General features: G+C 39.2%; 1 protein-coding gene across 3 annotated transcripts in view; it reads right to left on the minus strand.

The window, feature by feature from the left end:
* The window catches only part of sema3fa (sema domain, immunoglobulin domain (Ig), short basic domain, secreted, (semaphorin) 3Fa), a 68,459-nt gene that overhangs the window by 5,795 nt on the left and 36,954 nt on the right, over positions 1 to 25,710 (minus strand). For 2 of the 3 annotated variants that reach the window (XM_012873342.3, XM_012873341.3), the window contains exons 3-14: positions 21,313 to 21,473; positions 21,158 to 21,220; positions 16,491 to 16,610; positions 14,440 to 14,529; positions 13,280 to 13,373; positions 10,190 to 10,309; positions 8,734 to 8,873; positions 6,754 to 6,868; positions 3,308 to 3,377; positions 909 to 1,053; positions 574 to 796; positions 290 to 378 (exon numbers count right to left, since the gene is read on the minus strand). In XM_012873342.3, the coding sequence (XP_012728796.2) occupies positions 290 to 378; positions 574 to 796; positions 909 to 1,053; positions 3,308 to 3,377; positions 6,754 to 6,868; positions 8,734 to 8,873; positions 10,190 to 10,309; positions 13,280 to 13,373; positions 14,440 to 14,529; positions 16,491 to 16,610; positions 21,158 to 21,220; positions 21,313 to 21,473 (1,430 nt within the window). The remainder of the gene's footprint in view (positions 1 to 289; positions 379 to 573; positions 797 to 908; positions 1,054 to 3,307; positions 3,378 to 6,753; positions 6,869 to 8,733; positions 8,874 to 10,189; positions 10,310 to 13,279; positions 13,374 to 14,439; positions 14,530 to 16,490; positions 16,611 to 21,157; positions 21,221 to 21,312; positions 21,474 to 25,710) is intronic. The other variant, XM_021321915.2, reaches the window with a different exon arrangement.

Raw genomic sequence — 25,710 nt, forward strand, 5'->3', positions numbered from 1 at the left:
TATGAGACAGGGAAACTGTGATGCATAAATAGAGATAATTAGTCATTTCTTAATTTCCTGTTGAACTCAGAGCTATAACTTCTGTCAAAAAACCTGCAGCACATTGTTTTCTATTTTCTATTTTTAAAGTCCTTAGGAAAAAAGAAAATTGCTCAAAAATGACCACTGGGAAGTCAGATGTTAAAGAAAACTGGAAATTGGTTTAGGTCACGAAAAGCCTGATTAGTGCACCTCTATAAGACAAGTAATAAAAATGACATTTTTGGATACTTTTTTTTTTCTTGCTGACCTTGAAAACCTCCACCTCCTCCAGAACCAACTCCTCTGTCTGCAAATCGTCTCTTGGCAAGACAATGACTTTCTGGACTGTCCCTCGATCTGAAAAGCGGAACAAAAATATTCATTTTCTTTATTAAGATGGACTCGGGTCATTCTTATTCTAAGACCCTTCTGCTGAAACCAGCTTAATTAGAAAATGTTGCTGTAAACGCACAATTCAATAAAATCATTTCCTTTGAAAAATGTATGTCCACGCTAATTTTTAAATGCCAGTCCTGGCCTAAAAGCACCGACCTGTTCCCAGGAAGAGCACCTCATAGCTCCCATCTGCAGCTCTCACTTGGTCGACAGCAATCGTGGTGAACTCATAGTCCACGTTGGTTCTGACCACCAGGGGGCGCTTGTGCACCGGGTAAACGGCGTTGTACATGGTGGGGTGGTTTCTCATGAAGTTGATAACCTCATCTGGGTAATCCTTTGTGGATTTCATGTTGGGAGTGAAAGTACCTCCGGGACACTATTGACAGACGGAACATTTTAATGTCAAATCTGCTCCACTACCCTTTGCTCCCCCACCCCTGAGTGTGGATTATACAATGGACATTGATTTTATTCATTTTTGAACTCACTGTGCCAGGTCGAGGGTAGGGGATTTTCCCACTGTATGCCACCCACTGGTAGTTGGGCCCTTCTTTGTGCGCAAACGGCCCATTGAACACCATACGGATGTCGGCCATGGAGTAGACGCACACTGCTGAGCCTTTGAACACAGACCTGTGGGAAAACAGACAAGAACAACATTTACCGCAAATATATTAGTAAGGCAGGATTCAGATTCACCCGCACCCAGAGGGATTTACTGTGAGACATCTCTCTGGGGGTCTCAGTCTGACTTCCTTTCCACACATTCAGTCTGCCTCTCTTTTGCAGGAACGTGCCAAAACATCATGACGCACAAACACTCAGACTTACTCAAGCACAGTCAAGTTGTCTGACACACTGGCATACAAACGCCCATGTATTGCAAAATAAAAAAAAAGTAAAAATTAGATAGGCTCCCACTGCTGCAGGGTGGTGTAGTATGTTTGTAACTCCTGTCATGCCCCCTATCATTAGTGCCACATGTGCTTTTATCAGCTGGGCTTTAACGCTCTCAATGCCTATGATGACAATTGCGACAACAACAACATTTCTTTCTCCAATACATTAATTATGCCCGTGTTTGTTATGATGCGGTGCACACCTTCCTTGAATTTTGCGCTGACGGAATCTCAATTTACAGGGTCTTTAAAAGGTAGTGTGTATTTTTTTTTTAAGCGAGGTTCTGCATATGAGTACTCAGTATCTTACCTATATTAGAAAACTACTGGAACAACTATAGGTTTTGAGAAGCAGAAAGTAATTCTTTACGCCACTCTGACCAATTTAACTGCCAGTCATGACTGCTCTTTGAAAGGTTAACCTTATCACACCAGTTTATTTATATAGCACTTTGCAGCAGCAAGACGATTCAAAGTGCTGTACATGAACAGAAAAAAAAAACATTAGAGGGAAATAGTATATAGGACATTAACAAAGGAATAAGCTAAGTAAATCCTTGACTAGACTTCTTTTGTTTCACTAAAGTTTCACAAGGTTTATCACTAGCATTCAACGCTTATTTTTTTCTATTAAAGCATCAACAAAGATACAGAAAGCATAAAATCACAGTACTTAATTGTTTCTATTCATAATAAGAACTAAACTAAGTACATCCTTGGGGGTTTCTGATCTAAAGTCGTTTAGTCAACTTTTCAAAAGTTAAAACTACAATAACTTCTTTTGTTTCATTGTAATAAGGATAAGCTAAGTAAAGCCTTGACTAGACTTCTTTAGCTTCACTGGAACAAGCTTCATCACTAACACTCAAAGCTTAATTGTTTATATTCATTTATATATAAACATACAGAAAACATAAAATCACAGTACTTACTTGTTTCTATTCATAATAAGAAATAAACGTTAAATCATCTTCCCAATACAGATAATTAAGAAGTAATGGAGAGGTAGCGAGGGCTTGTGTTCACAGTCGAACACCACACAAATAAACACTGTTAGAGAGGAAAACCATACACTGACATAATGGACAGCATGAATATGTCAGCTTGGTAGAGATTTTGACATATATTGAGGAAGCGGCTGTTGACTGGAATTTGACAATTTTTCACTTAAACAGCCAAGATTGGTGACCAGCCAGCTGTAATATCAAAAATCTGATTAATTTTCCAGTCAGTGAATGCACCATACTTAGCACTACCAGGTTGCCTAACAGCTGCAGTCTTTAGTGTGGATGTTGTGACTGAGGACAGAAGACTTCATTCAGAATGGCTATTTTCATTGTCAGTAAGGTGTTTAAAGTTAGGCCAGGGGAAACAAAGAGATGTTAAAAGCAAATTAAAAGGAAATTGTAATTTTTTTTAAAATCCCAAAATGTCTGTTTATCAGTCAGACTGCAAGAGAGCAAGAGAATCGCTGAACTTACTACAACAAAGATGCTCTGTTTTATCACTTGGGGCCTTTAAACTTTATCCTCTAACATGTAGGATTTGAAAATGTTGTCATTCTTCCTTAGACTCTCACAGTTAATGTATGGGTGTATATTCTCTTGCTCCACAGTAAGAGTCGGAATGTCTTCTCCCACAGGTCAGATACTGACTGCTTATGACCTCTCTACAGATTCTCGCCTTCAAAAAACCAAAAACAAGAGGAAAAACTTGCCCACCCCCATGTAGTGACTGACAACCTGCTATCAAACCTGGCCGCCTCTATGAAAGACTCTCAGAGCACGGCGTCACCCTCTGGGCTGAACATTCACTTTTCTGTCTCCTTCATGTAGGCGGACTCTTACTAACCAGTGGGCCTTCCTAACATTATAAAGAGCAGGCACCTTGCGGCTGAGTGAAAATGAGCACGTACTGCTGACAGATGCTAAAACACGCCTAACATCCCTACTGAAATTAGAGTTGAAAAAAAAAAAGCCATTACTTACCCTGAAACCGAGAAGACTCCATAGATGACAGGGTTCCTCGTATCTTGAGTTGGCTGGATATACACATCCCCTGTAGACGGTGACATGATTTACACATTATAACCAGTCACATCTACAAACGATGAAAACCTATAGGTTCGCAATAAATGTCCATACTTCAAAATGTTATTTTTGATGCATGAGCACAGACTTAGAACGCTTGCTGGGATTTGCGCCGCACTGAATTTACCCTCTTTCAGAATCAAATTAAACAAAGTCGGACATTAAAAGAAAATATTAGCGTCTCATGTTAAATGATCCCGAGGCTTTAAGATCGTTGCAACCCAAGAAATCCTAATTGTGACATATGGAGACATTTTTCTTCCTTTGAGGGGGGTGGTGGGTGGTGGGTGGGGGGGTTTGTTAAAAATGAGCGCCCCATGAATTGCGGTTTCCAGACTCTCAGCAAGACCCTGAATCTAAACTCTTCCAAACCTGGAACTACAGTGCTCCGGTCTCAGCGGGGAATAGGAGTGAAACGGAGATGTCTGCTGAAACATGGCTTTAATAGGAGCCATATGCAATGCAGGGACTGTGGGGCCGTGGCAACGGTGTGCCGCGAGTATCCGCTAATGTTTTCATGAGAGAAAAAAGCAAGAAATAACAAAACGGAGGAAAAGTGAAATAAATTTGAAGTAGACAGGCTATGCACTCACCAGTCCATTTGTTGTTTTGCTTCACATGTAAAAGAGATTGTGTTTTTTTTTTTAAACGTTTAAAAATATAAGACAATATGGGGTAGTTTTTCAGTGTATAGAAAACAACATTACAGAGAAAACAAAGGAAACATGAGTCTCTTACAGCTATAGACATTATTCTGGGTATTAATGAGACTGAAAACAAAGTATTTTTCCTGAAACACAAAACTGTATCTCAGGAATCACCTGAATGTATTGTACAACCGACTGCAACTTAATCCTTAGGCATTTGGCTTTAATCAGCAAAGATTTAATAAACAAGGGGCACAAATCCAAATTGCTTGCACGAGAAAATATGCTGTGCAAAAATTTAAAGATAAACAAGTCCCCCTTTGATCACACGTCTGAAATGTTTTCTGAAAAGAAAACTATGCTAACATGCCAGGGTACGGAATGACAGGTAATGTCTGCGCACTAAAGAGAAAATTAACTTCTGGCAAACAAAGCAGAGATTCATAACCCATCTGACGCCAGTCTGACAGAACCAACACCCCCCGGCTATGGAAAGTGAGCAAAGAAATAAATCAGCAGAGAACCGGGAACAAGTTGCATCGTTTCGACTTTTGTTTCTGATGTGTCAGAGGAGATAGAGACTTTGAAGCCCTCTGAACAACCAGTTTGCTTGGAGACCTCAATAATTGCTGGAAATACATTATAAAGAGTTGGACCGAATGAGGTGTCATAGGAGGACAAAAAAGAAGAGTAATTATGAGTTAAAAAAAAAAAATCATTGCATGTCATCCTCTTGATACTCACTGCTGGGAACGTAGCTTAATATGTTCAAATATCCAGCTGAACTTCATTTTAAAGCATCAAAGACAAGTGAACTTTCTGTGAATATTAAGAAACGTTGGGATCTGCAGACTACCCTGACATCCAAAACATGTGCAAATAAAGCTTCAGTCCATTATTACACTTCAGAAAAGGCAGTAAAACTTAACGGCCCATAAATTCCTTCTTGTTTTTCTCCAGCAAACATTTTCATCTCTTTTGCATCCCTCTGCCTTTTTTTTTTTTGCCTCTCATCAGTCCTCCTCTCCTCTGGCAAAAACACTGAATCCTTTCTCATCTGTTAAACCTTGCCCCTACCCTGTCTCCCGAGTCCTCATCCAAGCACTCCGATGCCTCTGCTGGGCTCCATCAGGACCGGCAAGGCATTTTTCCCAGACCGACTGTGGTCTGTGGCAAGAACCGGCCGTGGTGCTGTGGGATGTTACGGCGCACCTCAGGACGCACATTAACCTCACCGCAAGTGCTGATCTGCTTGGAGGCTGCCACCGTCAGGCTGCGCCACTAAAAAAGCACAGCAGCAACGACACCAGAGTGCTTTTTCTGTCACAGGCGCTGAGTGCTCTTAATGCAGAAAGAACATCTGCAGAGCACCATTACGGCACGAGCAAGAGATGCTACTAAATATTCAACTCGCAGCTGTTTTAAGCAGTTTCTCGCTGTTTATTGTTACTTTTGTTCGGAGGTGACTCGTCCATTTCAACACAGCGGCTTGCAATACCTTTAAGACTTGAACTTTTCTGCATTTTTTTTTTTTTTTTTACTTTACAACCACTAAATTCAATGGATTTATGGGGATTTTATGAGCAAGGCTGACACAAAGCAGTGTATAACATTCAAGTGGAATGAAAAAGCCATGTCATTTGAATGGCATGCCTTTTAAAATATTAATTATGGTTTGCATTCTTACACACACACCCATGAGTCAATATCTTGCAATTTGCTGCAGTTACATTTGCCGGTTATTCTGGGTTGCTCTCTAAAAGGTATAAAAAAAGTATAAAGACTGACATTTTTGCACATTCTTTTAAGCAGCTTAGCTCAAAAACACTTAGATTAGATGGAGAGAGGCTGAACAGTAACTTTCAGGTCTAACTACATATTCTCAATTTAGACTTTGACTAGGCAACTGTATCAAAAGTATATGATGCGATCTAAACCATTTCATCATAGCTGTGCTTGTATGTTTAGGGTATGGACGCTGTTGGATCTAGGTCTGGGCTTTGACTGGGCCATTCTAACACACAAATATGCTTTGATCTAAACAATTTCCTTGTATTTCTGGCTGCATATTTACCCAGGGAGATCTAGTGAGTTCTGCAAAAATCTAAAAAAAAAGCCTCAAAGGCCAACACGTTAACCTGAAGTTTAATCTTGAACGAAATCTTCCTCATGTAGCTGTACATGAGGAAAGGTTAGCTGACTACTGCTTCTGAACAATGCGATGTCGTCATCAGCCCCGGATGCACACACTGCTCAACAATCTGAGTAACTGGGGATTAACATCATGCCGAAACTATGCAGAGCAACTGCGAAGCAAACTGTACAAATGACAAAAGTTGTTGATTTTGAATCCGTCAACGCAGAGTCCATCTGCAGAGCCTTGTTTTGAAAGTTGTGGTTATAAATGGTCCCTTTCCATCTGCTAGCTCTCCTCTGAGGTCAGGGACATTCAATATGCGGTTCACTCCGACTCCCTGCAGGGCCATTATAGGTCCCCTGAGCTGCGGAAATCGATCTTTCAAAGGGCCAGAGCTGCAGCTCATCTTTTGTAGGGAAAATGAAGCAACACTTCGCTCAGAGGTTTAAAAAGTGCAAAGTTGGAGGTAATGGCCAACAGGTGCGTTACACAACTGGCGACGGAGCTATGAGAGTCAGAGATGACAGAAAGTTTTAAAAGTGGAAATTCATATGACTCACTGAGTTCATCAAAGTGCGTCTCGATGCCGTCGGCTCCAGGCACGGAGCAGATCAGGCGAGCCTTGAGAAAGGTGCTCCATTTGTTGACCAGGCAGCAGTGTCCACCGTCATCGTTCTGCAGGAATCAGAGCCACACAAACATCTTTACAGCTGCTCCAAAGTCACTCATCAGGTTGGCTCCAACAGTATCTGTCCAACAGGTGTCTCAGACAGCTGTTAACCAAAGTTCACATGAATAACGATCAGCATCACCCATCTGAACAAGAGGTCAGCCAGCTGCTGCTTGTGCTACTGAGGTGAGGAATAAAGTCCAGAGAAAAAGGGGTCGGGGGGAATAAAAATCCGCTCAGTTCAGATGATTTGTAAGGCTTAAAAAGTTGTGTCTTGTTTCAACTTTTAGCTTGTGTAAGAAAGAAATATGTCTCCCTGTTTCTTATGAACTTGTTCTGAATTCATGACACATTTAAAAACAGATTATTCACAGAGCAGATTACTCCTGTTATTTTGGCAAATTGTCGAAAACATACAAGACTTTCACCACCTGCAGCAACAAGCTGCAAATGAAAGGTAAATACTACTACTACTACTACTACTACTACTACTACTACTACTACTACTACTACTACTACTACTACTACTACTACTACTACAACTACTACTACTACAACTACTACTGCTGATCCTACTACTACTACTATTACTAATTAACAATAATTGTATTAATTTTGTCTTAATTGATACAGTTTTTGTTGTTATAGTGGAAGGATACATGGTGCAAACACAAAAATGTCCGGGAAAATACATTTCCAAGTATTTTAAACAACATAATTCTTTTCAAACCTGATAATAAACAGTTGCATGTAGAATATAAGCATAACGTTTCCCTCTCACTCATTGGTAACCATTGTGACGATGTGTAAAAACGCTTAAAAGAAATTATTCCTCTATTGCAGTCAAAAGATCTCACACAAAGAGGTTTGCAGATTTTCCCCCCCCCCCTCCCCTTCCACCCCCATTCTTATTGTCCTCTATATTATGCATAGTGGCTAAATAAACATGGGTCCTTAATCAGCTTTGCATATTCACAGTTCCAGTTGTTTTCAAGTTATTATTTAATGCTCTGTCTGTAATTCTGGGCACATCGAGGTCTGAAGCTACTTTTAATTGCCCTTTCCTGACCTATCACGCTCAAAACACATCTTAATTACTTCAATGCCATGTTCTCTAGTAGCTGCTGCTTTGAAAAACAGCTAAGAAGAATATGCCTCTCTATAACATCCTATTCTATCTATTTGATAGATAGAATAGGATGAATAGGATAGGATTTTATCTATTTGATCAGTGAAAAATACTAAATTCTAACAGAGTAAAGATGCACTTCACCATGTTCTGGTTTCTTATCTTATTTCTAACTGCAGTTCCTGTGTTTGCGCCACAGGGAAACAAATTTAATATTTCCAGATCCCTTAGATCATTTTAAATTTAAATGCTAAATTAAACATGCTTTAATTACAATAATAATATAAGAACTGTTAGGGGAGCTACTAACAGTGGCACTGATGACTTTTTACAAACATATTTTGTAATTTTGTTTGGATTTTGTAATTTTAATAAACGTATTCAAATTAAAAGCTGGATTTTTATAACTTTATTCAGTTTGGGTTTATGCCTCTGCTATTAAAGGTAAATTAATCTTAAGGCTTTTTACAAATTTTTTTGAGTAAAACTCCCAATAAGCGTGGAAGCCGATTGTATAGACACTGATTTGATTCAAAGTACATTTACCAGTAATTTATTTTTTCCTTCTACAAGCAGCATGTATTAAAGTTTGTTGCAGAATACACTGCATAACTGCCCTCAAAGGAGGAAAGAAAACACAAATGAAAATAGGCCAAAGGCAATAACTCACCAGGCCTCGGACTCATGAAACTCTCACTGGTGATTATCAACTTGTGGATTCGGACTCGTGTGATAACTCACCAGGCAGATCCGCCCTATCCTGGACTGCGTCATGGGACTCTGGCCCACCTCAGAGGCTTTCTCGCGGAAGAAGAAGTAGAGCTTGTCATCATTCTTCTCACCGCTGTCTGGGATCAGGTGTGCATGGACAAAAGTTGGATCTGTGTAAAAACAAAATGGATGGGTGAAGAAGTTGTAACTATATGTTTGTACAGAGCTTTTTAAGGAGTCCAATTATTTCATAAAAATGCCTTGTAGCTTCTTTTTTACATGTTTTAGTTTTTATTCCACCAAACTAAATTCAACTGCTCATTTGTCTGTGCACCTGGACAACAGGTTTTGGGAGATTTGATTGCATTATAATGTTTTTAAATTGACAACTAAATGGTACTCATTTCCTGTAATAATTAATGTACCTATGAATAGTACCGCATTTGTAAAATGAGTCAAGCTAATACAGGTGAATCTCAGTCAATTAGAATATAATTGGAAAGTTCTGTAGATCTGCACCAAAGTATATTATTGGGAAAATTGAGTGGAAGGAAAATGTGCCAGCTAAACGGATGAAAATTAAAAAGACAAAATGCTTAAAATGTATAATTCTGTGTGTAATGAATGTATCGGAGATTCCCTATTCCAGTTTAATTACAGGAATTAAGTAACCTTTAAATGATATTCTAATTGAATGAGTTGCACCTGTATGTTAATTCTCCCTAAAGGCAGAAGACCTTTGCCTCCAGAGACCAAAAAGGCCAAAACCATAATTTTAGGAAACATAAATCATGAATGTTTCTGTTTGGTGTTACTGTCTGTGTGCTGTGGGATTATGGTGCACTCTCACTTGCTGATTCTTTGGGTCACCACAGGACTCACAACACACACACCGCTCCTCCCCGCTGTAAAAGACCAGCATCCCAAATAGGGACAAACTAAAAAGCCAGAAAAAGGGAGGGGAGCAACCGATACCCCCATGATGTGGGGGAGGGTTTTAGCAAAGACATTTCAAAACGGCTGATTAGCAGGACTCAGGTGTCCTGATTCGCCGCATCGCCGGCAGGGGACTGTTGTCAGGGCAACAGGGTCAGAGGAAAATCTGGGAGCCAACAACGTCAATGGGGAGTCTGCTATTGATTTGGCAAAAATCAACCAAAAAGCAGCAGACCAGCAGTAATATCACTGTAACATTGCAGGATTTCCCCTACAGCTACAGCAGTGTCCCTGCCGCAGACTCTGCAGGCATGCAGAGGATAATCATATAAACGAGACAAACAATCAATGGGTCAGGTGGAGCACGATGAAAACACCAGGAATCTCAGACGACACGTGTGTGGCAGCACCGGAGCGACAATTATAGGCGCTTGTAAAACTCTTGAGCAGTGTCCCTAAATTTCTGAAGAATAAATTCAAAATGGTTTGTTGAGAGACAAGCGAGGGAAACAAAGGCAGATGCAGATCAAGCGGTGAGCTGAGACATTACCATTTAACCATCTGGAGTTGTACTGATCGGTCCTCATGGCTGTCTGCTTCCCCAGAGTACGGAAGATGGCGGAGTCTGTTCCCATGAAATCCACGTAGACTCCTGCATAGAGCTCTCCATCTGTCAGTCACAGCGAAGAGAAAAAGGCAGAGGAAAGGATTAGGGTAGGAGGGAACACTCTCAGGTCAGAAAACACAAAACATGTCCAACAGTTGGGATTAAAAATGTTCTTTTCAAACTTTTTATCAAAACCCCATTGAAATAATCTGAATCAAGCGCATCTCTTTAAGGGAATAGTTAACACTAAAGGAAAGTAGCAGTATAGATTATCAAACCCTTATGCATGTGGCATGTTAGTGTTGAAGAGTTTGAATTGTTGTGTAATTAAACACACGCTACAGCTTTTCAAAGCCAAATCCTCATCACTGAAAACCATCTCCATTCAAAGACAGATGCTATGTTGCACATCAACGTTCATTTACCTTCTAATTAAAGCTATTTGTCTAATTCATCTTGCTGAATGTAGAGACCGATGAATCCTATACGCAATTAAGCTCAGTATAAGGTCCCAAGCGTCCCAGTTACAGCTCTTTAAAAAGATGATGTGGGTTTATTTCACCTGCCAGTTGTTTTAATATTTTGATAGATCAAACTCAGAGCTGGCACAACATTTTGTGAGGTACACACTAATCAACATTAGCCAAAATCACAAACCTCTTTCATATTGTGGTTGATCATTGTTTATTTAGCACAATTAAATCCTGAGCTACTAAATAACTCTGAATGAAGAGGTTTTAAATGTGGCAGTGATAAATAAAATGGGAGGGGGGGGGTGGTTCTTAGAGATATGACATATGGGGTTGACATTTTAGCACAATATTTGTGATATTATGTTGCAAAGACAACACAATTAAAATTTTTTGGCAATGAATGTATCACCATTTACAGTTCAGAACTTCATAAAATATTGCTCTAAGACACACCATTTTCCAAAACTAAGTATTGCAGTTGTTCCGCCAAACAGTACATATTAACTTTGCCAACCTCTTATTTAAAAACAAAACAAAACAAAACCCAGCATTTAGACATGATTTTGTCAAACAGAAAAAATATTAGAACAACAAAAGTTTTCCTGTCATGGTAACAAGCTTAGACGTTCGCAAACGTCATCAATTAGACGTTATCATTATTATTGCAGAATAACATATTATTATAGTATTTTTGTTCTTATTATATTTGCAGACAATTACATTGTGCATAAAATGCGACCCCAGCTCAGATGTAATCAACAAAAATTAAACAGATTTAAATTACGACTGACTACTATGAAACTCAAATTATTCCCTATTGCTTTAGTACAAACTATATTTGTCAAATCTTAATTCTTTTAACTTTGCAGACAGTAGAACATTAAAGTAATTTTCCAATTAGGCTAACTCTTAACTACGGCTTTTAAGGGGAGAAACTCATATTTTGCATGATAATTTAAGGGCTCTTGTGGGCCCCCTGCTGAGCTGGAGGCTTTAAGCAGCAGTTTAATTTGCCTATGCCTTGAGCTGGATCACTTAATGTCAAATGTCAACCACAGGAATGGATAAAAAAATGCTTGAGAAATAGATAAATTAAAAATAGTCAGAAACAACGTATTATGTCCGAGCTTATGAGATAAAATAAAGCTGCAGTACAATTTTATCTGTCCTACCATCCTGACTGAGATGGTTTGCTCAGGTAAGCTGAAATGGAGCTGGTATGTCACAAAAACAAATATTAGCTCTTTCTTTCACAGGCACACACATGAACACACACACACACCGGGGTGGGGGGGTCACTTATCAGTAACCATGTCTGACCACCTGTAAGCTGCTGACAACTAACGACCACCCACTGAAATAATGGCACACATATCTGTCTGATCAGATAATTGGTTACTGATAGTCCACTGACCTCTAACCAATTATTGTTGATTTATTAATCAAGTTATTATTAAATAAACTATTTTAGACTTTTGACTCTTGGTTTAGGAACACACATGGCTTTATTTGCAGTTCCTAATTATTATCTTACTATCTTAACTGTTACTTGATCAAGTTGTAAAATAAAGATATTGTTGCAAACAAGGTTTTTCAGATCTGTCCGTTTATCCAGAACACTTTTGGTTTTCAGAAAAAGTTGATTTTACCTGTATGAAATAACAAAACCATAATATAATAATAATAATTGCGAACCTCAAAAGGTGGGTAGGATTATTTGGTATTGTGCTACCTGATTAAATACTTAATTTATATATCGCTTTTTTAGCCATACTGACTGCTCAAAGCGCTTCACACTATAGCCACATTCACCCAATCGCACTCACTGACGCGCACACATTCATACAATGGTATGCAAATCAGCAGGCAACTTGGGGTTAAGTGCCTTGCCCAGGGGAACATCGACATGTGACAGGGGAAAGCTGGAATCAAACCCACAACCTTTTTAGTGTTAGACAACTACTCTACGCACTGAGTCGCCCCTAGATCAGGATCTAAGACAACTTTTTGTAACAAAATATCAGCAATATCTTCAAGGCTCCGTTCTCGTGCCACATTTATTCAACATGTATAATATTTTACGTATCTAATATTAAGATGCTAGCTATAGCTGAACATACGGAGTACTGTATGTCAGCCCAAGGTATGCCAATAACGCAACTTTTTTCCTCCATCACCATATGACCACAATCCCTTTCAGACACACCAAGTGTCTGTAATAGCTGTTGGGCCAAAATCTATTCATGTGTAATACAGAAAATAAAAGTAATAGTTTTTGGTCCTAAAGATGTCAAGATTGGCACTGGAAGCTCTTTCTTGCCATTTAAATAAAGGTTTAAGATACATTTAAAAGCTAATTTAATTTTCTCTTCTTTAGTCTTATTTACTTATGCAAAATTTGCATTTAACCACTTTTTTAAATAGATATCTTAACTGTCATTCATACTTTTAATGCATTTCTTGTTTTTATTCAAACTTTATTTACATTTCTTTAGATATGTTCCCTTAAAACATTTTGAGTTACTCTGTACATAAAGAGGAGAAGGAAAAAAGAACTCACTGATCAGGGCTGAAACACTGTTAAGTTTAGGATCATAGGGGCATTTTCCTTTTCCAGAGTCCACTTTGCCAGGTTCCAGACGGAAAATGTACTCCTATAATGAAGAGGAATGGAGGAACAGTTTCTTAACAATATTCTTTGGAGAAAGAAACAATAATTAGTAAAAGATGCACAGTGTGACTGTTAAGGCACTGAAGAACTCACTAAAAGCACAAAATCACTCTCCTGAGGGGAAGAAACAGGCACACACATCAGTAATATAAAGTGGTGCAGGAAAATGCCGGGAATTATCCCAGACTCCTCCACCATGCTTCTCATGTTGGTTTGCCCTAACAAATTTCCAGTATTCCAGAGTGCAGAAGGACTTTTTACACATCTGTGTCAACACATTTGGGCTTTTACGACGTCTGGCATGTATGAAAAACATTCAGCAGAGCACAGATAAGGGCAAAGCTGTATTTCTAACCTGCAGTTGGATATTATCTTTTGAGAGATAACTCAAAAAATACTTGGAGCAATGCTCAGAGAAAAACGTGAACATTTCCATAAATCAAGGAAAATGTGGAACATGCAGCTACTTAGAGTTCATTTAAAACAAAGAAAAGACAAAACCTTCTGAAATGTAAAAGCTTTTGTATATGTGACACTTGTTGCTTTATCACTGCTCCCAACAAAGTCAAATGATGTTTACATTCCTGCTGTTAATGCAGTTTTTCATGCATAAATATATGTACATACATGTTACACAGTTAGTTTTTGAGAATGTTATGCCTAATATCTAATAACTGTGCAGTATTGTGTTATCATGTTATAAATTTGCCCTTATTATACAGAGTCTGCTATTCTTACTTTTTAGTTTTTATATTTTTACCTTAATTTCCTAACTGTGAGACAATTATTAAAACCACCTATGATCCCCCTCCCCTCCATTTTCTTTGTGTTTTTGTTCATGATTAACAGAACGCCAAAGTACCTCACATTTCATTACATTTCTGTTTTGTTAATTGCCGTCTTTTGTTTTACATCTAAAAATCTTTGATCTATAATATTTTGATGGATCTGGCAATACAACTACCTTAACCAGTTTTTAACTTTAAGCAATGCTGACCCCAATTCTTCACTTGGTGGGCACCGTACTCTAATAAACTCCCCCAGCCCACCTTATTGCTCAAAGGCTCAGATGTAGAGCTGTAGTCTGCTGCTCGACTCGTTCTCCCTCCTGACTGAAGTGCCTGTAGGTTGCTGAAACCCTAAAAACAGAAAGAGTTAGCCATCTTGTTAGGTACTTGTGACAGCCCAGATCAAGTCCAGATTCAGCTGATGATAACCATGATGGAAACTGAGGAAGAAAGTAAGTGAAACAGGACTGGAGAAATCAAGTAGATTTAAAAAAAAAAAAACACAAAATGAAGATTTCTGAAAAATGGAAAGATAAATAGTGAAGAAGTGGAGAGAATGGCGAGCTAAAAGAACGCCTGGTTGGATTAAACTCAGATTCATGCAAACCAAGGTGCAAAGAAAACAAACCATGCACAACTAAAAGAAAAAAGCAGAAAATAATTAAAAAGGGACAATGAAGTAGAATGAAGAGCAGAACATTTGTATTTTCATCCCAAAATACACACCAAAACCAGTTTTGAAGTGGATAAATCAGTCCAACGATAGGCTTCTGGAATAGCCCTTCAAAAGCCCTGCGCTTAACTTTATTAGCATTTTATGGACTTTGCTTAAAAGTCAGCCCCATCCCCGCAAACCAGTCTTTTTAATTTAATTCTACAAATTCTGTTAGTGTTAAAATATAGCCAGAATTATATCACATAACAGCTGATGGCTACAAAAAGCATGAGGTTGAATTTCAAACTCTTAACGAAACTAAAGATTAGTAGGGATGTATGCATATACTGTATTTGAACCAGTATACATAATTTAAACCTTATGTAGATTACTGGAAATCCATAATTATTCAAATCTGTGAACCTAATTCTCATTTTAGAATTAACTTAAGTTGTTTCATAACAAGTGCAAATCAGTAATTGGGAGCTCCAAATCGATACAAGAGTGCATGTAAATGTCTAATCTGAACTGCAGTTATGATGTTGGAAACCCTCAGAATCACATTTAGTCTATGTCACTTCACAAATGGACAAAGTGCAAAAAAAGAGAACAGAATCTGTTATTTTCTGAAACACTTCTAATATAACATTTTATTTGAGCATTCACATATTTTAGAGGCTTCTTTTACAGAATAATGTTTTTGTAAAGTTACTTAATAATCAAAAACAGACACATTTAAAGATTCAAATACGAATATAACACAAATATTCCACCTTTTTTATGTTTAATCTAATCTTCGCAAGCAAAGAGCAGCGGAGGCAACTCTGTAGCGCCGCCAAAGATGCACACAGACTGAAAATAATACTGAAACGTAAAGGCTCTAAAGGCTGATGCGTGACACAAGGAAGGATATCTGGACGAGCAGTTTATGTTTACATCTACTCCTGCAGAGCAAAATCCTTAAAGTGTGAAGCAGCGCAACGTTCGGACCTCAGGGGGGAAGCGGAACGACAAGAGGCCGACTGACCTTTGCATCGAAACCCGAAGCCTCCAGATGAACAGTGAGACTAAACAGTGAGAGCGGCGACTGAATGCAAGTGTGCCGATTATAACGCGGCCCGCAGCTGCTGCAGCTCTGCATGGCCATCCATGGAGGGGGGGGGTGATGGGGGTGTTGGGGGCTACAAGCTTGATGATGGATGAGAAGCTCCATTAGTAATGATGGCTTTTCAGAGGCTCTCACCCAGACAGAAATAAAGACAGGCCACAGGCACTGCTGTGTGTAAACAGGTGAGACAAGGGGAGGGGAACGGACCCCCAACGAGGGGGGGGGGGGATTTTAGAGATAAGGTGACACCACACTATTCCCAGGGGTAAGAACCATCAAGCAGTAGAGTTAGAAATCTTACCAAGACCAATTTTGGAATGAAAATGGGAATCTGGACAGGGTCAGCCATGAGCTGGTGGAAGGGTGTAAATCACTGAAAGCCAAGAGGAGGAAGATAATGGAAGAGAAGCAGAATCCAAGAAATTGATGGGTGGGGGGGCGGGTAAATGGGGATCTCTGGACCTCAGATTGCTCAACTGATACGGTTCTTTTAAAAAGCAGTGAGTAAAGGTCAAAGCGTCTCTGCGGTTGGATGCATCTTTTGGTTACCTGGGACCTACGTCCTCGATCCACGTACGTGCAGATGGGATTATACGCTCCTGTTCCACACACGTACAGGTGGGTCCGGTTCCACGGCTCAATCAGACGGATGAAGTTCCCACACTCCCCCTGAGGGAGGGCAAAAACGAAACAACAGGATTAGGATTGTGGCTTAAAAAGAAAAGTCACAAAATGCAATGTAAAAAATAAAAAAAGAAAAGAAAACGGTTACATAAAATTTAATTCCCCAGATTATTTGTTAACATTTTTGCTTCTTTGATAAAAAACAGTCCTTCCACTGAAGACGAGGCCTTTTAACGCTCTGCTGGGTACTTGGTTTTGTCTCACATAGGTCATAATTTTATTCTTCAGCTATCTTATCCACGTTTAGGACTCTTGTGGAAAACAAATGTCCCACCAGGAATAGAGAATGTGGCCACAGAAGAGGTCAGAGGCACATCTTATGTTGCAGTTCAGATAAAAACAATAATTGACCACCATGTTGTGACCAAGCTTGGTCTTTATCATCCGCCCTGTCGGCTGTGGGATAGCCTACACTCCTGTTCTGTGTTACATTAAACAGGCGATTTGATAAACAATCCACCAATCAGTGAAGTCACTACTAATGACATGCTAATGAAAATTGTGAAATACAGTTAAAAGGAAATAAAAAAAAAACAAGGAACAAAATGATAGCCTCGTGAGACCATCCTGATCTCGCGAGTTTTCAAGGTTTCACTCGCAGATCAGTCTGGATACTCTCCGTTGAAGAAAATTTGGAGCCGTTCACCAAACGAACGTCCAATCAGCGTTGGCTTTGAGGCGGGTTGAGGTGTGACGCAACGGGAAGTGCGACAGTTCAGTCTAAACAACATGGCGGCTTCAGCCGATGAAACTAGCGTTAGCGTGGCTATCGAGCAAGTTTTATCGGAATTACAGAGTATTTCTTTGCTGAGCTAACGAGCCTTTACCTGCAGCAGCAAGAGTAGCTTGGCTTGTGGTTGTGTTTTCGTCGTCGCTCGTAACAGAGCGACGACGAATCTGATTGGTTTATTTGGCCCGTCTATCACCAACATAGGCCAATCAGCTAACCAGTATTTTCGCCCCTTCCCAAAATTACTTCAACGGAAGGTTTCCAGATGGATATGCGGAGCAAATCTATCTGGCGGAGTCAGGTAAACAAAATGAGCCCTGCCCCCAGAAAACATAAAGAACCCCTCTAGCAAAAATTCAACGTGATAATTTCAAGAAATGTATTATTACCAACAAAAATAACTGCAGTTATTTATTGTCATCAATATCAATTCATGCTTGCTTCTATTTTTTATTTTTTTTCTTAATTATTCCATTTTTCTCTTCCAACTTCATTTGACAATGTGATTTGTGACAGAGGAAAAATATGACAAATTGAAATAAAGAGATAAATGCATCTTTTATATTACATTACCATAACCTTTTCCTCAAAAAATCTTAGAATTCCTAAAACTAACATGCTAAATTGTATATTTAAATGTTTTACTTTTTTTAAACTCATACATTTTTTTATGAGTTTGTTGGTTTTTTTTTTTTGTTCAGTCAGGTTGTTAAGGAATCACAAAGCAGGAGCGCTTCTTCAGCACATGCTGGCCGATAACAATTTTATTCAAATTACTGTGTAAGTAAACAGATTTTTAAAATGTTACCACCTACACTATTGTGTGTCTCGATCATTTTTTGGGCCACTCGCTCTTTTCACTGTGTTTTTATTTTTTTTTTTATTTTTACTGAAAGCAAAAAGCCTCATGAATGATCATGAGAAGCCACATCTACTTTTTCTGTTGGCTCGCTTCCATTTAGCTGCTTTGGCTCCTTCACATCAGACCACAAGCGTAAGAGAGAAAATGTTTCCAAATATCATACAAGCGTGTAGCTCAAACCAGGGGAAATCAGTGCCTGTGGGATGTGAAAAAAGTATTTTCCTGAAAGGATTGAGGTTAAGTACAATTCAAACTCGACAAATGAAAAACATTTTGGTTTGACCGCACAGAGAAAATACTGGTTTTACATTTAAAAAGGTCTAAGATGTTGGGGCACTCTGCAGAAACATTTGTATGTTTTAAATTGTTTTATTTGTAATAAAGACCAAGCGCTGCTACTGCTGCTACTGTTGAACGCGGCGCTATTCTTTTGCGGGTGACCGGCCGTCTGCCTCCCTGGCGTCAGCCAACAACTCAGAGCTCTGGCCGCTGAAATTAAGATATGTGTTCGGATTTGTCCGCTCGTGGTTTCCGCTGGTGACAGCTGGCGATAAAAAAAAAAAAAAAAAAAAAAAAAAAAAACAGGGATGCACAGAATAAACCAAGAAGAAATAGTGAAAACGAAGAGGGAAGGATGAGCTATTTTGGCAGATCTCCGCCAGACGACAGATGCACGAGTCAGAGGTTTCAGAGGATGTGTTTCTGTGTGCGCATATTTTTCCACATGTGGGCCAGTGTGCGATATTCCCTGAACAGTTGTGCTCCCCCACAGCGAGCAAAGCGGGACTTACAGCCTTTGCCCTCCCGCCTGAGCCGATGTCCGGCTCCGAATTGTTCTTGAATTGTCATTTGCGCTTGAATTGTCATGAACAATCTCCTTTTCTGCACAAATACGCAGGAGGACCAACGAACGGCAGCTTAATACCAGCCTCATCGTTCGTGCAGTGCCCAGTGCTTGTGCAAACCCCTTACACTAAGCGCTGATAAAACATGACTGTGTGTGCTCTTCAGGAGGTTGGGCTGGTGCAGTGTGGGGACCAAATCAAAAGAAAATGGATCTGGGATTTCTTTGTATGGATTCCCTCCGTCTCTCGTGTGGGGGCTGAGCAGGCGGTGGCTACGTTTGAATGTCGGAGTCTTATTAACACTTCAGATGGGACTCTCGCCTCCACCGGGCCAGTTCATTTTGTCTTCTCGTCTGGGCAACAAAGGGTATAAAATAATTACTGCGCGGGAAGAAAATGGGGAAAATTGATAACACATTAAAACATCCGTGAAGGACGGAGGAGAGAACATGCAGCAAGGCGTTCAGGTCTGAACGGAGAAGGCAAAATGTTGCAGGTTTTGAGTCCCCTGCAAGAGCTTAATTGGTGGCAGCTGTACGCAATCAGCAATCAGGGTTGCAAAGATGGTAAATAAGAGCATCATAGCGAGAAGCACGCTGAGAAGGGCCTAAAAATGTCCCTTAATGACCCGAGTGCTGCGTTTAAAACGGCACACGAGCGTCAACAAAAAGATACACAGAAAGTCTTTTACGTTGCTGCTATGAAGGGGAATATTCTGAAGAAGGGAGAAGAATAAAAAATGCTATTCAGATTTACTGGTTTAACCACTCAATTTCTAAGAGAAATGGGCCTCGCAAAAACATTCATGCTCCTTGAGCGTTTTCACATTTTGTCATGTTACAACCACAAGCCTCAGAAGCATCTTTTATTGATATTCTAAGTGATACACCAAAACAAAGTAGTGCATAATTCTGAAGTGGAAGCAAAAATAATGGTTACCAAAATCCGTACAAATAAAAACTGAAAATTGTGGCGTAGATTTATATTCAGCCCGAGGCAACACTTCATTATTTGTGCTCCATTCACAGATGCATGTCTCTATGGTTCCACCAGCATTGCTCATCTAGAGACTGGGCAATCCTAACACATGAATCACTTTTCTTTAAACCAATGCACTGTACCTCAGGCTTTTGGGTCATTGACCTGCTGGAAGGTAAACCTCCATCCCAGTCTCAAGTCTTTCACAGCTTCCAGTTAGCTTTCTCACATGTCTAACCTTGTATTTAACTTTATCTACCATCGACCATGACTCCCTGTTGAATGGTTCGATGGAACACATTCCCAAAGCATGATGCTGCCACCACCATGGTGGATTTCATGTTTAGGGTGATGCCAAATTATAATTTTAAGCCAAGGTTTTGCATGTTGCTAAAAAGTTGGGACTCTCTGATAAATGCTCTCCTTGACCAGCCTGTCAATTTAGGGGGACAACCATGTCTTGGTAAGTTTGCTGTTGTGCCACACTCTATTTAAAGAGGATGGGTGGAAGAGTGCGCCAAGACATGGTCAAAGTTTAGGATACTAACCCTGATTCAAACGTCTCTACAACGACTTCCATATCGGTCTGATGGCTTCATGATGCTGTTTCCTCTCTAATGTTCTCAAGGAAGCCTCTGAAGCCTTTAAAGTACAGCTTCATTTATTCTGCGATCACATTACACACAGGTGGACTCTATTTACTAAATATGTGACTTCTGGAGACAATCGCATTGGATTTAAAATAGCATTATCAAACTAAAGGGGAGACAAAAAGTGGATTTTTTTTAGTATTTTTTCCCGCACACTCAAAAATTATGACTTACTTTTCATTGGCCTATCAATTTAAATCACAATAAAACAAGTTGAACTTTGCGGTTATAATGTGACAAAATGTGAAAGAAAGTTCAAGGGGATCTAAATTTGGCATGGCTGATGCAATGTGCTGAGCAAGACAACGATACTGTCCTTGATAATGCAAAAATATTAAGAGAGTCTTATTTCCACCTGCATGATAAAGCAAAGGATTAAAAAAAAATGCATTCCTGGCTGTGAGTTGAAATATAATTTTTACGTTAAGTCAGGTCTAACACAGCCAGAACATGGTTTAGTTACTTACATTTGTGTCTTTCCCTGACAAGATGCACTCAGTCTTCCTCTGGGATGCAACGGGCCAGTGGATCTGGGAGGGAAAGAAAAACCCAATAATGTAGATGAACTCTAAACCTATGTTGCTTCCTTCCAGCTTATTTCTGTCCCATTCATGTTTCTCACAATGAGGGGCTCCTTGTTGATGTCGTGCAGATCCAGAGACAGAATGTAATCTTTGCTTCCCACATACATGCGATCGTGGTCCTCGTCCATACGCAGGATTCGATAGTCGGTTGAGTTGAGCAGGAAGGAGAAGTGATGAGCAGTGCCGGTAGACCTTAATTCTATATAAAAAAGAAAAAGAAAAGAACACAGGGTTTTGTTTAAGCTGTGCTTTTAATTAAAAGAGGAACAGGAATAATCTCAGAATGTGCACATCACAGACAGAGTCCAGTGAATAAAAAAATCCTTTGTATGCCAAAGTTAATGAGATTTTATGCTAATCGTTCAGATGCTACCATCAGACACTCCTAAATTAATTTACAGGATCTGTTTGGTCTTCCCCTCCCCCAATCACATCCTGCTTTAATGTGGTTATGGATGGACTAAATCTGGTTATTGACAGACTTGACAAGAAAAAGAAGAGCAGTAATTTACTCTGCAGAGCCTAAAATGAATGACAACAGACAAGAGTTGGACGAGTCAAAGGGTCAAGACAACTGAAAGATGTCTTATGGCGGGCCTTAAATTACAAAAGGTCGGATATTTAATAAAGGTTATGGTCTGCGAGCCGGAGCTTCAATCTTTTTTTTTTTTTTTAAAACCCAGGAGCTCTGAATAAAAGAGGGATGGTCTTTGTTTTTAAATTGCTAGTTCCTCTGAGCGGGTTCTTATGGGCACATCAGCCATGAGTGAAAATTAGTTTTTGTTAGAAGAGATAAAGAATAAACTGGTAAATAAAAATTGTTAAAAAAAATTTAAGCACCTTTTTTCAGATTCTCCTACCAAGAAATCTGATAATTTCTTGGTAGGAGAATCATCATTAAAATGAATCATCAGTGTTAGCAGTATTCCTAAGGACAACCAGCTCGAGCAGAAAGTTGGAAGTTGTTAACGAAGAGTTAAAGATTGATATTTTCACTATTTATGAGGTGTCTATAAATTAACTCAGAAGAAGCACAAAAGTTAAAAAGCAATTTCAGAGGCAACTGAATTCTCTAGTGAAATATGTCAGGAAATCATTCAGACTGCCAAAAGAGAGCAAGTCATCATTACTCTCCTGCTATTTCATACTTTTTTGTCTTTCGATTGTTTTGTACACAAGTTTTACTTTTAAAATAGAGTGGTCTGCCATCGGACTTCGGGGGGATATTATGTCAACCAATCCCACCAGTAGATATCAGGAAGACTGAAGGCGTCACAGCTAAAGTCCTCCATTTTATAATTTTGGGCTTTAAATTTTGTTTGTTGTGGCGTATCCTGCATTTGGAAATGTTTGTATTCTATTTGGTAAGTTTAACATTCTCCAGGGCTTTGTTTCCCGGCCTCTTTCTTTAAGAAACCCTGTTCTTGCACAGATTAAATTTCTGCCCTCCCCACCATCACAACAGCCACGTACACTCTCATGCATACACACAAACTTGCACACATAAATATGTGGCCCTGGGTTGTGAATGCCACAAATAAAGCGTTGGTAATTGAAAATTTTATTTTTAATTTTATTGGTAATACAACATTTTTTGTTATTCAAAATCAAATAAAGTAATGCAACAAAATAAATGGTAATGACAAAGCATACAAACCAAAAGCTTTTTTTTTAACACAAATTGAATCATTAAATTGGCTGTTGTTCTAGAATGAGTCGGTGTTAGACTTGTTTAATGAGTTAGCAGAAATGATTTTATAATCAACCAACAGTTGGAGCCACGCATCTGCACTAGGGTATGCAAACAGAGACATAAGTTTACATTAACAGCGCTAACTGTGCTAATTGTGCACCCTGAGATACTAGAGACAGTTTGAACCTTCAACTCCTATATTTATTTTTATTTTAAATTAATAAAACCCTGTTTTCAGTTTTCAAAATGACCTCTAACAGTCACAATACTAGGACATTTTTTAAAATTATGTTCAATCATAGTCTCTTAAAGAAATCCCATAGGAATGCGCAACAGCAGGTCAAAGCTTTATTAACACTGAAACACTGGTGCACCTTTAAGAAAAAAATAAATGCTAGAAAAGCAAAATCTGACGAAACTGAGCACAGCTTTGCTACCTATCTGCTAAATAAAACATCAGTTGTACACGGAGGAAGAAAACAAAAGAGCACGTTCAAGTTCCTCTCAATGGAGAGCAGACATGCCTCTGTGAGACCACGTCTGACAGGCACTGATAATGAAAAGGGCTCACAAGAACAGCTAGAAGAAACCTTCCCTAACCAGAAGGAAGGTCACACACTGAGTAGAAGGAAAACTCAGGTTCTTCACCCGCAAGCGAAATGATGAAATATAGCAACATGAATCTTTAAAAAAAGTAAAATAAAACCCCTCCCAGCTGCTGATGTGTTCAGCCCCTTCAGACACCAACAGGCTGTTGTTGCCACAGCTGAGCTTTCTAACATGCAGGTAGTGAAAAATAAATAAAAATGGATATGGCTGTCACCCTTGGGAGTTTTCACAAGCCGCTTCTATAAACATGCTAATATATTGGTCTTCACTCTCACAGAAGCGCGCTTGTAAAACTTTCAGAGCAGCTCGCTGTGGTGATGTGGTGACATCAGGATTTAAAAATCTGGCTGCAAGAATAAGAAGATTAGTTGCTGAAGTTGGGATTTTAAAAGTGTTTGCATGAGGGATTCCGGGAAACGTTGCCTAATGTAATCCATAATTGCTGTTTATAGTGTCATCTCTCAGCTGTACTGCAGCTGTTTGCTTTCCTGATGCTGTTGCTTCACATTCAAATAATATAATATGTGGTCACACAGAACTCTGAATGTAACTGTTAAACAGTAGCTATGTTTACATGTACAAAATTAAAATGTATTCAGATTAAATAATCAAATTTTACCATTTATATGGGCACACAATCAATTAATCCGATCATAATGTCCGTGTATATGCACCTGGCTTTACTCACGCGCAGTTATAAAACCACAGAAGAAGAGGTACTTCCGTCTTTGTTAAACAACAAAAAAATAGCAAACAAAGCTGTAGTATAGAAATTGGTTTGTCTTCTGAGTGCCCAGGCTGGACTTGCACGATGTTCTAATTACGGTTGAAATGTTACTGAGTAATCAACGATTTTGAGCTCTTTTATTTTTCCGAACAGAAAGGTTGTGTCAGGAGCCCCAACAGTTTTGCTTCCCTTTGTATTTACGCCACTTAACAACACGGAAATACGTCACGGTCACGTCAGGCGCACATGCACACTCGGGTCAGTTTACATCATTCGGAATAACTTGAGCCTGACAAGGGTTTATATGCACGTTGATTGGATAATAAATCGGCATAAACCATCTGTGAATACAATGAATACAATTTAATTCCGATTGAGCTTAATCCGATCATCATATTCCGATTGGCTTGTTTACATGACACTTTTTTATTCGGATCGGCCCTTTATTCTGATTAGTACTTTTGCCCATGTAAACTGATTAATTAACGTTCTTCTCTAGGATTTTTTGCTACAGAGAGCAGAATTCACGAATCATGCACTACCACCATTTTTGACTGCCGGTATGATGTGCTTTTTTGACATGGGTCACACACCTTACACAATGTTCTGCTTTTGTTGGGCAGTAAATGTATTTGCAAAACTCTTGAGGTCTATCAAGATGTTTTTTGTCTGATGTGAGACGGCCTTTGTGATCTTTTGATCTTTTTGGTCAACGGTGCTCTTCACCCACTTTCCCATCAGTCCCATCTTTGACCTTAACTGAGGCAACTGAGGTCTGCTGTGCTTTAGATGTTCTGGGTTCTTCTGTAACCTCCTGGATGAGTCGAGAACGGACTCTTGGAGACATGTTGGTGGGGCAGCTGCACTTTGGAAGGTTCACTGTTGTTCAGTGCTTTCATCCTTTGTGGATAATGACTAACTGTGGGACAGGAAATCATCATTTTGAAAACAGCATTATGAATTCACTCAGAATGACTTTCTTTGATATCAGTTTTTTTGATGATTTCAAACATTTTTGTGTGAATAACAAAAAGAACAAAAGAAAGGGGGAGAATATGTTTCACAGCACAAATATACATTAAACATTTCCTATAGAATGAAATAATTTCCCCAAAAAATTGGTGTAATGCTCTCCTGTTCTTTCTTCTGGAGGTCATTTTAAAAGCAATTCTATAATTAGGGAGATTGGATATAATAATTTGCAGCAGTACATTTCTTGTTCTTTTTGAGACAATCTTTTCTTACTCCACATCTCAGGTGGTCACATAATGGGATCAGACAGCAAAATGGCAAATTTCAGGGGGGTGTTTTACTCATGTTTCTAGTTTCATCTGGTCTAAAATTATATAACTTGGTTACAACAGTGACTGTTAAAATTCATCAAGAAACTCCACCTTTAATTGACAT

Source organism: Fundulus heteroclitus, chromosome 20 (genome assembly GCF_011125445.2).
Source record: "Fundulus heteroclitus isolate FHET01 chromosome 20, MU-UCD_Fhet_4.1, whole genome shotgun sequence".
Classification (NCBI taxonomy): domain Eukaryota; kingdom Metazoa; phylum Chordata; class Actinopteri; order Cyprinodontiformes; family Fundulidae; genus Fundulus; species Fundulus heteroclitus.